Genomic DNA, 13,996 nt, shown 5'->3' on the forward strand with positions numbered 1-13,996 from the left:
AAATAATGTCAAGTGACATATAAAGGCAGACCTATCAGAATTATACCAGACTTCTCACCAGAGACTATGAAACCCAGAAGATCCTGGACAGATTTCATACAGACTCTAAAAGAATACGAATGCCACCCAGGCTACTATATTCAGCAAAACACTCAATTACCATAGATGGAGAAACCAAGATATTCCATGACAAAACCAAATTTATGCAATATCTTTCTACAAATCTAGTCCTACAAAGGATAATAGATGAAATACTCTAAAACAAGGAGGGAAAATACACTCTAGAAAAAGCAAGAAAGTAATCATCTTGCAATAAATCCAAAAGAAGAGAGCCACACAAACATAATTCCAACTCTAACAACAAAGGAAAAACAATCACTATTCCTTAATATCTCTTAACATCTTTGGACTCAATTCCCCAATAAAAAGACATAGATTAACATATCGTATATGTTAAGAGGATCCAAGCATTTTGCTGCATACATAAAACACACCTCATTGACAAAGACAGACACTACCTCTGAATAAAAGTCTGGAAAACAATTTCCAAAGCACGTTGTTCCAAAAAAAAACAAGCTGGAGTAGACATTCTAATATCAAATAAAACCTACTTTTAACCAAAGGTTACCAGAAAAGATAAGGAAAGATATTTTACATTTATCAAAGGAAAAATTCACCAAGATGAACTCCCAATCCTCAATAACTATGCTCCAAATATAATGGTAGCTACATTCAGAAAAGAAACCTTACATAAGCTCAAAGCACACATTTCACCTCACACAATAATAGTGGGAGACTTAAATTCCCCACTTTCAGCAACAGAGAGATCATGAGAACAGAAACTAAACAGAGAAACTAAAGGAAGTTATGAACTAAATGGGTTTAACATATCTACAGAACATTTAATTCTAAAATAAAAGAATATACCTACTTCAAAACACCTTCTCCAAAATTAACCATATATTAGGTCATAAACAAGACCTCAACAGATATGAGAAGATTGAGATAATGCTGTGCATCCTATCAGATGACCATAGGCTAAGGCTGGTTTATAATAACAACAAAAATGACAGAAAGCCCACATATACATGGAAGTTGAATAACCTTCTACTCAATGATAAATTGGTCAAAAGAGAAGTAAAAAAGAAATTAAAGACTTTTTAGTCTTTAATAAAAATGAATCTACAACATACCCAAACTTATGGGACATAATGAAAGCAGTGCTAAGAGGAAAACTAATAGCTCTGAGTGTCTCCAAAAAGAAATTGGAGAGAGTTACACTAGCAGCTTGATAGCCAACCTAAAATCCCTAGAATAAAAAAGAAGCAAATACACTGAAAAGAAGTAGATGGCAGGAAATAACCAAACTCAGGGCTGAAATCAACCAAATAGAAAGAAAAAAGGACTATACAAAGAATCAACAAATCTAGGAGGTGGTTCTTTGAGAAAATCAACAAGATATATAAACCCTTAGCTGGATTATTCAGAGAGCACAGAGAGAATATCCAAATTAACAAAATCAGGAATGAAAGGGGAGACATAACAACAAAATCTGAGGAAATTAAAAAAAAATCATCAGCTCCTACTCTGAAAGTCTATATTCAACATAATTGGAACATCTGGATGAAATGGTCAATTTTCTAGACAGATAGCACAAACCTCTCTGCAGTGGTCTTTGGGGAATATAACTACATGAGGCCCCGAAATCCTGGAGACTGGGATTTTACCTGCTGCCCCTTTTGGGGTCTCCTGATGATTCGACTTATCTCTACTTTTCATAGCCTGCCACCCCAAAAATGTTGCCTACTTCCTGGTTCGCTCCTTAAAGAGTTTTTCTATCCTCCACATCCCTTAACCTCTGAGATGGTGCCTATTCAGCCTTCTGCTATATATGTGCCAGAAGTCTCGGATCAGCATGTGTATGCTCTTTGGTTGGTAACTCAGTCTCTGCAAGCACCCAGGGATCCATGTTAGTTGTCACTGTTGGTTTTCCAATGGGGTTGCCATGCCCTTCAGCTCCTTCAATCCTTCCCCTAACACTTCTATAGGGGTCCCCAATGTCCATCCAATGCTTGACTGTGAATGTACGCATTTGTTTCAGTCAGGTGCTCATAAAACTTCTCAGAGGACAGCCATGCAAGGTTCCTGTCTGGAGGCATAAAATAGCACGAGTAATAGTGTTATTGATTAGTTGGGCCAGTCACTGCCTGACCATTCCTTCAGTCTCTGCTACATTTTTGTCTCTATATTCCTTGTAGACAGGAGTAAGTTTGGGTTGAAAGTTTTGTATGTATGTTGGTATCCCTATCCCTCCACTGGGGATCCTGACTTGACTTTTGGAGTGGCCTCTTCAGGTTCCATATCACCCACTTTGGGGTCTTTTGGCTAAGGTCACCCAAACTGAGTCTTGTGAGCCTCCCCTATCCCAGATCTTTGGGACTTTCTGGAGATTCCCCTGTCCCCCACTCCTGTCAGCTGCATATTCCCATTCATTCTTCTGGTCCTATAAGAATCTCTCCTGTCTTGCACATACCTGATCCTGCCCCCACGTCCATTCTCTCTCCCCTAACCTGCTCATGTCCCTTCCTCCCTCTGCCTCCCATGATTATTTTGTTCCATTTTCTAAGTGGGATTTAAGCATCCTCACTTAAGTCTTACTTCTTGTACAACTTTGTTGTGTCTATGGGGTATATCATGGGTACTTTGTATTTTTGACTATTATCCACTTATCAGTTAGTATATTGCATGCATGTCCTTTTTGGATCTGGGTTATGTCACTCAGGACACTATTTTCTAGTTCCATCCATTTGCCTGCAAAGTTCATAATGTTCTTGTTTTTAATAGTTTTATAGTATTCCATTGTATAAATGAACCTCATTTTCTCTATCCATTGAGGGAAACCTGGGTTTTTCTACATTCTGGCTATTACAAATAAAGCTGCTGTGAACACAGGGGAGCTTGTGTCTTTGTGGTATGGTCAAGCATCATTTGCACATATGCTCAGGAGAGGTACAATTTAGATTTCTACATATAAAAGAATGAAGATAAATCCATATTTATTACTTGGTACAAAACCCAACTCCTTGTGAATCAAAGACTTCAACATAAATCCAGAAACATTAAACTTCAAAAAACAACAAATGGGGAACAGTTTTGAACACAGTGGCCCAGAAGAAAAGTCTATGATCAAAACCCTAATAAGCACTAATATCAACAATTAACTATTTTATTTACTCAGTTAATTCATGAAACTGAATAGCTTCTGTAAGACAAAGGACACCATCAATGAAACATGGAGAAATCTGTGAAACAAGAAAAGATATTTTAACTTTTCATCTGATAGAGAACTAATATTCAAACTATGTGAAACCCAAGAAACTAGATATTAAAAACATGCTATTGAAAAATGGATACAGAATAGATCTAAAAAGAGAATTCTTAACAGAAGAACCTCAATTGGCTGAGAAACAAAGAAATGTTCAACATCCTTAGTTTTAAGTAAAATACAAATCAAAATCTTTTTGTGATTCCATCTTCTACCTGTAAGAATGACAAAACTCCATAACACAAGTAACCGTTCATGGTGACAAGGATGTGGGATAAGAAGAACTGTCCTTCCTTGCCAGTGGGTGTGAAAATTTGTACAGCCACTATGGAAATCAATAAGGGAGCTCCTCTTAAAAGTGGCAATCTATCTACTTAAAGACCCAGTTATACCACTTTTGGGCAAATATCCAATGGTGTCCCATCCTACAATAAGGATACTTGTTCAGCTGGTACACTACAGCTTGGTTTGTTCATAATAGCAGGAAGTGGAAACAACCCAGATGTCCATCAACCAAATAATTGATAAAGAAATTTTGGTACATTTATATAATGAAGTATTAATCAGGGGTACAAAAAGACATAAAATTTGTAGGGAAATGGATGCAATTTGAAAAAATCATTCTGAATGAGGTAATAAACACCCATGAAGACAAATATGGTTTTTATTCATTTGTAAGCAGATATTAGTTGTTAAGTAAATGATAATCAAGCTGTAATTCCTAGACTCAGAGAGGTTATGTAAAGGAGGCTATAGTGGAAAATTTGCATCTCTCTGGGAATGGTAAATATAATGATTTTAAGGGATGATTTTAGATGAGTGGTGAAGAAAGCAGAAGTAATCAGATGTGGACATGGAGGAAGAGATTGCAGAGTATTATATGGAAACCTAGTAAGATGATAACTTACTGACATGTCTGAGAATGTCCCTAGTGAGGACTCCTAGTAAGGGAAGATACATAATCTGAACTGACTAACTTTTGAAGCAAGACAAGGCTTTCATTGGGAGCACTGGGTTACATATGGTTGAGTTGTTGGCCAAGGAGGAACTGTGAAGATTTTTAAACATCCCAGGGCAATGCTAAGACTGAAGTTTTCCCTCTGTCAGTGGAGCCTTATTACCAAGGACAATTTCTGCTTAACTCATTGAGTAGAGAGATAAAGATGATGCAACCTTGGAGCTTTCACTCTATATACTCATGTCTTTGTTGTGAGTTTAGTCTAATTGTTTAAAACAGAAGTCTGCACAACATCCTACCCACAAAACTTTTCAACTACAGTCAGTTCTTTCTTCAAGGTATTCTTCGAAAATGGTGGTACTGAACACATTGAAGTGGCCAACCAATGTTTAGTCTTACTTTAGTTTAGTTTAGATTAGTTTAGTTTAGCCCATCCCACAAAAGGGAGCTCATATCCTATAATCCTTGGGTGTTCACAAACAGGAGACTGGATGGCCCAGAGATCTTTGGTAGAATCATGACTGATTAATGAATGAATGAATGAATGAATGCATGAATGAATGAATGAATGAAATGATTAAAATGATATTTTACTATACTCATACCTTGTCCAATGGCCATCTGAGAGGCTTCCTCTAGTAGCACTGAGACCCATAACCAGGCATTATACGGAAAATCTAAATTGGAGGTCTTCCTTGGAGATCTGGGAATTCTGTGGAATAGGGGAAAAAGAATATCAAAGTCAGCAGAAATCGGGGACACCAGGAGAATATGGACTACAGAATCAATTCAGTAGGGTTTACATAGGCTCACAGAGACCGATATGTCAAATAAGAGACCTATATGGATCTGCATCAGGTTATTTCCATATATGTTATGGCTGCTTGATTGGTGGTTTGGCATACTCCTAACAATTAGAACAAGTGAGTGTATCTGTGACTCTTTTGCCTGTTCTTCATATACTTTTACTCCGGTTAAGTTGTCTTGACCAGCCTCAATATCTTGTCACATTATATCTTCTTTTTCCTGTCTGGCTGTATTCTATTGGAGATCTGCTCTTTTTCTGAAGAAAAAATAGTGAGTAGTAAGTAGATCTGGGAGAGAGAGAGGAGGTGGTAGTAGGTGGGTTTGGTGGGAGGAGTGGATAAAGGGGAAACTGTGATAAGGATTTCTTTTACGAAAGAAAAATCTATTAAAAACTATTTAAAAATAGAGGATTCAACTTCTTAGAAAAATAAAAGGAAATAATCTCAGAAAACACAGATCAAACTATGATCTCAGCACATAAATCAAAGACTAGGCTGACTTTTTACAAAACTTACATGATGATTATCTATGGATTCAGAATTGCAAAGGAATTTCTTACCTCTTATTGGAGAAAGGGAATAGGATGGTTCAATATTTTCATTTCCAGAATAACCCTAGACTAGACTAACAAGACCAAAGAGGTTATTAATATATAGTTAAATCCAAAACTAAACCAAGCAAGAAGAACATATTCAGGTATTATTGTGCCATGAATATCATGAGAAAAGTATTTTTAAAATAATTAACTTTAAGAGAAAACACATTACTGCACATTGTAAAATTCTTTCATCTCAATCTTCTGAACAAATGTAGAGAAACACTTTGAGGTTGAATGCATTTATTTCCTTTCAGAGTTCTCACTATGTAGTCAACCATCACGAGGAAAACATGGTTACCAAGTTATCCAGGATGGTGGTACAGGAAGCAGATGCTGGTTACATGTTGCTAAATATGAAGAAAAAATGTAGAACATAAGTTAGGCAGACATATAACCTTCATTGTGGATCTCTAAAGCCTTAGGATTATCAAGTTATTCCTGCATCTTTACGGATTCACAGCCCCACCAAACAACATCTAGCTGAGGAAACAGTGGCTAAACACATGACTTTTCAAGTACGATTACAGACTGAATAATGTATAGATAGTAGAGAGCCTACTGAAAAGTAAATAACCACAATTACCATGAATAAAGGCATAAAATATTCCTAAAGACATAAAGTGAAGGGCTATTCTGCTGTGTATTGGAATAAAAATGGGAGAAAATATATATCTCATTATAGTCCAACGAAAGTTGGAAAAGTCATCAGTAAAGCGATTTTATAAATTTTAGAAAATATTGCAAACATCTCACCTTAGGATGGCAAATAATCACACAAGTTCTAAACTGGCTTTCAAATGTCTTGTTTTGCATTTCCACCTGAAAAAGAAAAGACAGTGAGAGATACTGCAGCCTTGTAATAAGCAAGGCACAGAGAAGTATCACAGAGAACATGTTCAACAGTGGGGCTATTCTCTGATATAAAAATGACTCCCATGTGTCATAGATATGAATTTGAATAAAGTAAAGCAAAAAGGCAAATACTTTATTTAAATGAAAATATGTAAGAATTAGAAATAATTAAACATAAGGCATGAAATTGGTTTAAACATGTGCTAAATTTCTATGTTTCATATCCATGAATAATAGAAAAGTCAAAATGTCGTGACATTTTTATATGTTACAACAATGATTATAAAGTTTAAGCACTGTTGCTACAATGAACATTATCTAGCGTGTCTGAGTTTGTAAAAAATATAAACGACAAGCAATGCTAGTAGCAATTGGAAATGGTACTGCTACTAGGGGAAATGATTTGGTTTCCTCAAATTACAGAATGATTTAGACTTTCTATTCCTATGACCATACTTTAAATACAAAATAGAAACATAAACAGATAGTATCCTTTCAGTATTACAATAAAAAATCATCAACCAAACTGCTATTAAAGCTGAGAACTTGAAACCTCAGATTGCAAAGGGGTAATCTCACTACGGAAATATTTTCCCCATCCTAAACACAAGATATACTCTGCCCCCACTCATTGAAATATTGCCTTTTCTGCCTTTGACTGAGGAAATTAAACTAACAGTGGTTTTCTCTGAAGGAGATGCCAGGCAAGACATTATAGATGTTCTTCAGGGACCACAAAGAGTTGACTCTAGATATTTAACCAAAATTAATGCTAAGCATGCTCCTAGATGAGAGCTAGAAAGTGTAGTCCACAAGGAGGACCCCTATACTACTAAAGAGCTCAATAGGTTTACTAATTTACTCAAGCGAAAATCCTGAGGGATGTGTGTGAGAACAGATTTCAAGAGTATGGGATACATTCAGAGCCTGCCCCACATGTGGCCCATACATATACAGCCACCCAATTAGACAAGAAGGATGAAGCAAAGAAGTGCAGGGCGACAGGATCCCGATGTAGATCTCTCCTGAGAGACACAGCCAGAATACAGTAAATACAGAGGCGAATGCCAGCAGCTAACCACTGAACTGAGAACAGGACCCCCGTTAAAGGAATCAGAGAAAGAACTGGAAGAGCTTGAAGGGGCTCAAGACCCCATATGAACAACAATGCCAAGCAACCAGAACTTCCAGGGACTAAGCCACTACCTAAAGACTATACATGGACTGACCCTGGACTCTGACCTCATAGGTAGCAATGAATATCCTAGTAAGATCACCAGTGGAAGGGGAAGACCTTGGTCCTGCTAAGACTGAAACCCCAGTGAACGTGATTGTTGGGGGGAGGGCAGCAATGGTGGGAGGATGGGGAGGGGAACACTCATAAAGAAGGGGAGTGGGAGGGGATAGGGGGATGTTGGCCCGTAAACCGGGAAAGGGAATAACACTCGAAATGTAAATAAGAAATACTCAAGTTAATTTAAAAAAAATTAAAAAAAAAAGAGTATGTGATAAAAAACAAAACAAAACAAAAAAAAGAGTATGGGATAATGGTGAATCAGGCTGAGTTTATTCATATAGGCTGAATGTGTGGAGATATTAGTTTTTATATTGAAGTACACAGAGTAAACGTTTGAATTGTAGAATGACATATCTGTCAAAAGATAGTCTATTGAAACGGAGTTGGTCGTTACCAATATACCTTGGTTTAGTGATGATGAAAGAATTTTAAGGCTCAGGGAAATTTTAATGGTAGAGTGAGTATGTTAAAACTTAATCTTTCCCAGTGTGTAGGCTCAGAAGACATGCCCTTCAACAATCATATATTGAGATGCAAAATGGTGAGAGGGGCATTATTGTACTTAAAGATCTTTGTACTCACCAGTTTTGTTGTGCCAGAATTTAGGGTTTAAGATATTTCTGTTTATTTATATGACTTAAATACAATGGGTTTACATGGGCCTTAAATTAGCAGAGTCCAGATGCCAGCACAAAATCAAGAAACTCAAGATGATTATAATTATCATAGCGGGGAGCAGAAAGAAAACATTGTCCATAGTGAGCTGATCCATTAATTTTCAGTTCAAGCAAAGTGAATTTTATAGTTTCATGACTCATATAGACACTGGTAATGGCTAACAAAAAGAAGTGTTTCTAGGTATGAAATAGACTTATAAAAACAACTACTCCATTTTTATTTGCTCTATATAAATGAAAGAAATATCAAAATAAATGAAAAATTTAACTGGGTTATGACAAAAGGCAATCTCAGCCATGAATCAGTTTCCAGACTTGAACCAGTTTGCAGACACAGAACCTTCTGTATGAAGGGGTGTCCAAGTTCTCCTGAAAAAGGATCTTGCTAAAATTCCAGAATTTCTCTATCCCTTTGCCCAGAGGGACCTACAGACTTTTCTCATGGTAATTATATACCAGGAAAAAGGAAGTAATCAGACTTTCTGGGGTCTATTGGATAGTGGTTCTGAATTAACACTGGTTCTTTGTTTGGGAAGGTCCCAAGAAATATTGTGGATACGGGTTCTGAATTGATGCTAATTCTGGAAGACCTCCAGAAGCCTTCTGACCCTCCAGTTAAAATAGTGGCTTGTGGAGGAGGAAAGAGGACTAACAGAGTTTTGGCTGATATCAGATTTCCAATAGGTCCAGTAGGCTATTAATTTATCATCTTGTTATTTCCCCAGTCCAAGAACCTATGGTTGTAGTATATAACTTGGAAGTTTGCAGAATTCTCACATTGGTTCCCAGACTTGTAGAGTGAAGTTATTCTAGTATGGTTGGAAAGGCTAAATGGAAACCTTTAGAGATGACACTGCTAAAGAAAATAATGAGTGAAAAACAGACTCACAGTCCTGAGTAATTTTAGAAATTAGTGTAAAAAGGCAGAGGCGGTGGTTCATGATACATGTGCCTTTAGCTCTACTATCTGACTATTGTGGAAGGCAGATTGTTCATGGAAGTTGACAGTTGTCTATCAAAAACTCAGTCAAGTAATAACTTCATTTGCATCTCTAGGTACATGGGTATGTATGCATCTATTGATGCAGGAAATGCTATTTTCTCTACCTATCCATTATGACCACCAGATGCAATTTGCTTTCATTTGCCAAGGTCAGAAGCTACCTTTACATTTATGTTAAGAATATATTAATTATCCAGCCCTGTGTCATAACTTTGTTTGAAAGTTTCTTGGTTGTCTGTCTCTTCCTTAAAATATATTGATTTAATATACTGACAGACAGCATTATTATGATTGGATCAATTAAGCAGGTGATAGTAACCACTTTGTACTTGTTGGTAACACATATTGCATAGAAGATGAGAAATAAATCCAACAAAAATTCAAGGACTTTATACCACAGAGAAATTCTTGAGAGTCTAGTAGTGCACAACATGAGATATATTTTTTTAAAGGTGAAAGATAAGTTGTTCAACTTGACCCCTTCAACCACCAAGAAAGAAGCATAATGTTTAGATGACCTACTTGGTTACTGTAGACAGTGTATTCATTACATGGAGATGTTACATAAATTCCAAGTGACTTGGTAAGTGTCTATCTTTGAGAGAGACTTATAACAGCAGAAGGTTCTTCTACATGTCTAGGCTGCTGTGCAGGATGCTTTCCTACTTGGACCATGTAATACAGCAGACCTGACAGTATTAATTATAGAATATACAGAATATAACTTTTAGATTTTGTAGTAAGGTTCTACAATCACTTCTGCACAATTATTTTCCATTTTTTAAAATCTTTTTTCCATCTTTATTAACTTGAGTATTTCTTATTTACATTTCGAATGTTATTCCCTTTCCCAGGTTCCAGGCCAACATCCCCCTAACCCCTCCCCCTCTCCTTCCATATGGGTGTTCCCCTCTGCATCCTCCCCCCATTACCGCCCTCCGCCCAACAATCATGTCACTGGGGGTTCAGTCTTGGCAGGACCAAGGGCTTCCCCTTCCACTGGTGCTCTTACTAGGCTACTCATTGCTACCTATGAGGTCAGAGTCCAGGGTCAGTCCATGTATAGTCTTTAGGTAGTGGCTTAGTCCCTGGAAGCTCTGGTTGCTTGGCATTGTTGTACAAATGGGGTCTCAAGCCCTTTCAAGCTCTTTCTAAGATTCCTTTCTAAGATTCCTTCAACGGGGTTCCAGTTCTCAGTTCAGTGGTTTGCTGCTGGCATTAGCCTATGTATTTGCTGTATTCTGGTTGTGTCTCCCAGGAGAGATCTACATCCGGTTCCTGTTGGCCTGCACAAGTATTTTCCTTGTAAGAAACAACTCTTAGACTAATATTGAGCCTTAGTGAAAACTGAAGGTTTGGCAAAAAAAAAAAAAAAAACTCTGAAGTTACCAGTTATTCTGAGCTGCCTATCATGAGCTCGAGGTTATCACACCTACGAAGTCATAAAATATGACAAGGACAATAGAATCTATTATCAAATGAAAGTAATAAATATGCAATTGGATCTAAGAAAAGCCATAAGGCCCAAGTGATAGGAAGAATTTACATAAATGTCTATGATTTTTAATTCTGTTGCAATGATATCTTCTGCCAATGATGCACATATAGACTCATGGGGTATTTAATATGATAGTTGACTGCAGAAGAGAATATTAGAGCCAGGTTTCTGATGTTCTACACGTTAGCACATACAGAAGTCGACAGATACAACATTATAACTCCTTTCTGGGACAGCTTCAAGGGATTCCAATTAATGGAAATCTTCATAGTGGGCATTGCTTAAGACCCAATCATAAGTATATGCAAATCAGCAATTTAGTAATTGTTAATGGTGCCAAATCATATTTTAGAATAAAGAGAATATATTCAAAAAATAATGCTGAAAAAATGTACATATGTATAGGAATTAAATTTGACTTACATCTACATCTTTCACAAAAACTAACTCAAAATATGTCAAAGACCAAAATATGAAAACTGAAATACTGTAACAAGTAAAACAAAACATACACGTACCCTTTATTATATGGGTATAGAAAAGGACTTTCTGAATTGCATTTGAACAAGAATTGAGGTCAACAATTAAAAATTGAATATCATAAAAATTAAAAGGATTCTGAACAGCTAAAGGAAGAATTATTTAGATGAAAAGGAATTCAACAGAACTTGATCTTTGTTGGCTATAAATTTGTGAGGAAAATAATATCTAGAAAACATAAAGAACTCAAGAAAGACTCACAACTAAACAGACAAATAAATGAAATGTCTTCATCCAAGCTTCCCCTCAGGGCCCATGGAGCTTTGCAGAAGCGAGGTAGAAAGGTTGTAAGAGCCAGACCATATAAAATTCAAGAAGTTGGAAGACCAAAGTGTCAGTGCTTCAATCCTTCTTAGTGAGGAAACAAATATGCACAGGAGGAAAAACATGGACAAAGTGTGGAGCAGAGACTGAAGGAAAGGCCATGAAGGGACTGCCACACATGGGGACCCATCCCACATACAGACACCAAACCCAGTCACTATTGCCAAGAAGTGCTTCCTGACTGAAGCCAGATATGGGTGTTTCCTGAAAGGCACTACCAGAGTCCTACTGATACAGATGAGGATGCTTACAGCCAACCATCATTCTGAGCACAGGGACCCCAATGGAGGAGTTAGGGGAAGGACTGAAGGATAATGGCAACCCCATAGGAAGAACCCCCATATCAACCAACCAGACACCCCAGAGCTCCCAGGGAATAAACTACCAACCACAGAGTACATATGGAGTGACCCATGGCTCCAACCTCATATGTAGCAGAGGATGGCCTTGTCAGGCTTCAGTGAGAGGGGAGCCTCTTGGTTCTGTGAAGGCTAGATGCTTCAGTGTAGGAAAATGCCAGGGCAGGGAGGTGGGGGGAGTGTGAGGGTTGTTGGTGGAGCACCTTCATAGAAACAGGGGAAGGGGGATGAGATGGGAGCTTCCAGAGGGGAAACAAGGAAAGGGGATGACATTTGAAATATAAATTTTAAAAAAAATCAATAAAAAAGAAATAAAAAAGAAAGAAGCACCAATTAACCTCTAAAAAAACTAATACAACTAAAAAACAAAATGTTACAGAAATTTAACAAAAGAGAAGAGCCAAAGGTTATGGTTGACTCCGAGGAAATTGTGCCCCTCAACACAAATGGTCTGATGCACATAGGAACTCACAGATTGTGGCAGTATACACAGGCCCAATAGAGAGGTTCAAACCAGATCATCTACCAATACTGAGAGGGGGTCTTAGACTAGTCCTACCATTCCAATGGATAAATTTATCCCCGACATCCTAGTTGAAATAGAAGACTTAATTTTCTTTAACACAGTGTCAAATTGCAAATCAAAATTGATTTAAGAATCCCTTTTACCCTAGTCAGAATGGCAAAGACCAATAAAAGAGGTGAATACAAATAATGGAAGGAGTGTTGACCACAGGGAACACTCATTCACCCTTAGTGGAATGACAAACTAGCTCAACAACAACAGATATCAGTGTAGAGGATTACTAAAAAGCTAAAACTAAATCTATCCTATGTCTCAGGTACACTACTTCTTGGCTTATGCCCAAAGTACTAATTTCAGAGACATTCAATCATGTTTGACTGCTCTATTTATCAAAGCTAGAAAATTGCAAAATCCTAAATGTCCTTCAACCAATGAATTTATAATAACATGATAAATATATACTAAGGAATACTATTTAGTTGTAAAGAAAAAATGAAATCAGTTTTTTTTAATAAATCAATGAATCTGTAAAAGATCATGGTAAGCCTGACCCAGAAAGAAAACATGACATGTTTTCCTCAATGGATATTTCTAGCTTCAGATTTGAGTATATATCACAGAGTAACTACAGAAATAAGTAAATTCATGTGTACCATTGACAAGTTATGGGGTTTAGAGAGCAATATAGAGCGGAAATAACAGGGAGCACTGATCTGATCAGTGGAATGAGAAAAGGAGCATTCTAATTAAGAATGGAGGAAGAAAATAAATATAAAGGAAGGATGAAGGGAGTAAAAGATAGTAATGATGCTTTATAAATTCATAAGGAACCAATGTATTTACTCTTTATATAAAAATTTAAAAACACAATACATATAATTCTATGTAGAAAACATCAAAGAAAATGTTAAATCTTTATATACAAATTATCCAGATAATGAGGGACACCATGAAAAGACCAAATCTAAGAGTAATTGTAATAAAGGCAGACCCAGGAAATATTGTCAACAAAATCATATTGGAAATTTTTATAACCTAAAGAAGGAGAGCTCTAGAAAAGCACAAGAAACATACAGAACATCAAATAGATCTGACCTGAAAGGAAATTCCCTTTGCTACATAATTATCAAACACTAAACCTACAAAACAATGAAAGAATATTAAAACGCTGCAAGGATAAAAAAGTAATAAACAAATGCAGTTATGTTAGAATTACACCTGACTTCTCAATG

General features: G+C 36.8%; 1 protein-coding gene across 2 annotated transcripts in view; it reads right to left on the bottom strand.

The window, feature by feature from the left end:
• Nucleotides 1-5,911: 5,911 nt before the first annotated feature.
• LOC102555852 (E3 ubiquitin-protein ligase RING2-like) overlaps nt 5,912-13,996 on the bottom strand; it is a 31,223-nt gene continuing 23,138 nt past the window's right edge. For both annotated transcript variants that reach the window (XM_006257205.5, XM_063280543.1), the window contains 2 exons: nt 6,442-6,507; nt 5,912-6,035 (listed from right to left, as the gene is read on the bottom strand). In XM_006257205.5, the coding sequence (XP_006257267.1) occupies nt 6,482-6,507 (26 nt within the window). In that variant the 3' untranslated portion in view covers nt 5,912-6,035; nt 6,442-6,481. The remainder of the gene's footprint in view (nt 6,036-6,441; nt 6,508-13,996) is intronic.

This window comes from Rattus norvegicus, chromosome X, assembly GCF_036323735.1.
Source record: "Rattus norvegicus strain BN/NHsdMcwi chromosome X, GRCr8, whole genome shotgun sequence".
NCBI classification, from domain to species: domain Eukaryota; kingdom Metazoa; phylum Chordata; class Mammalia; order Rodentia; family Muridae; genus Rattus; species Rattus norvegicus.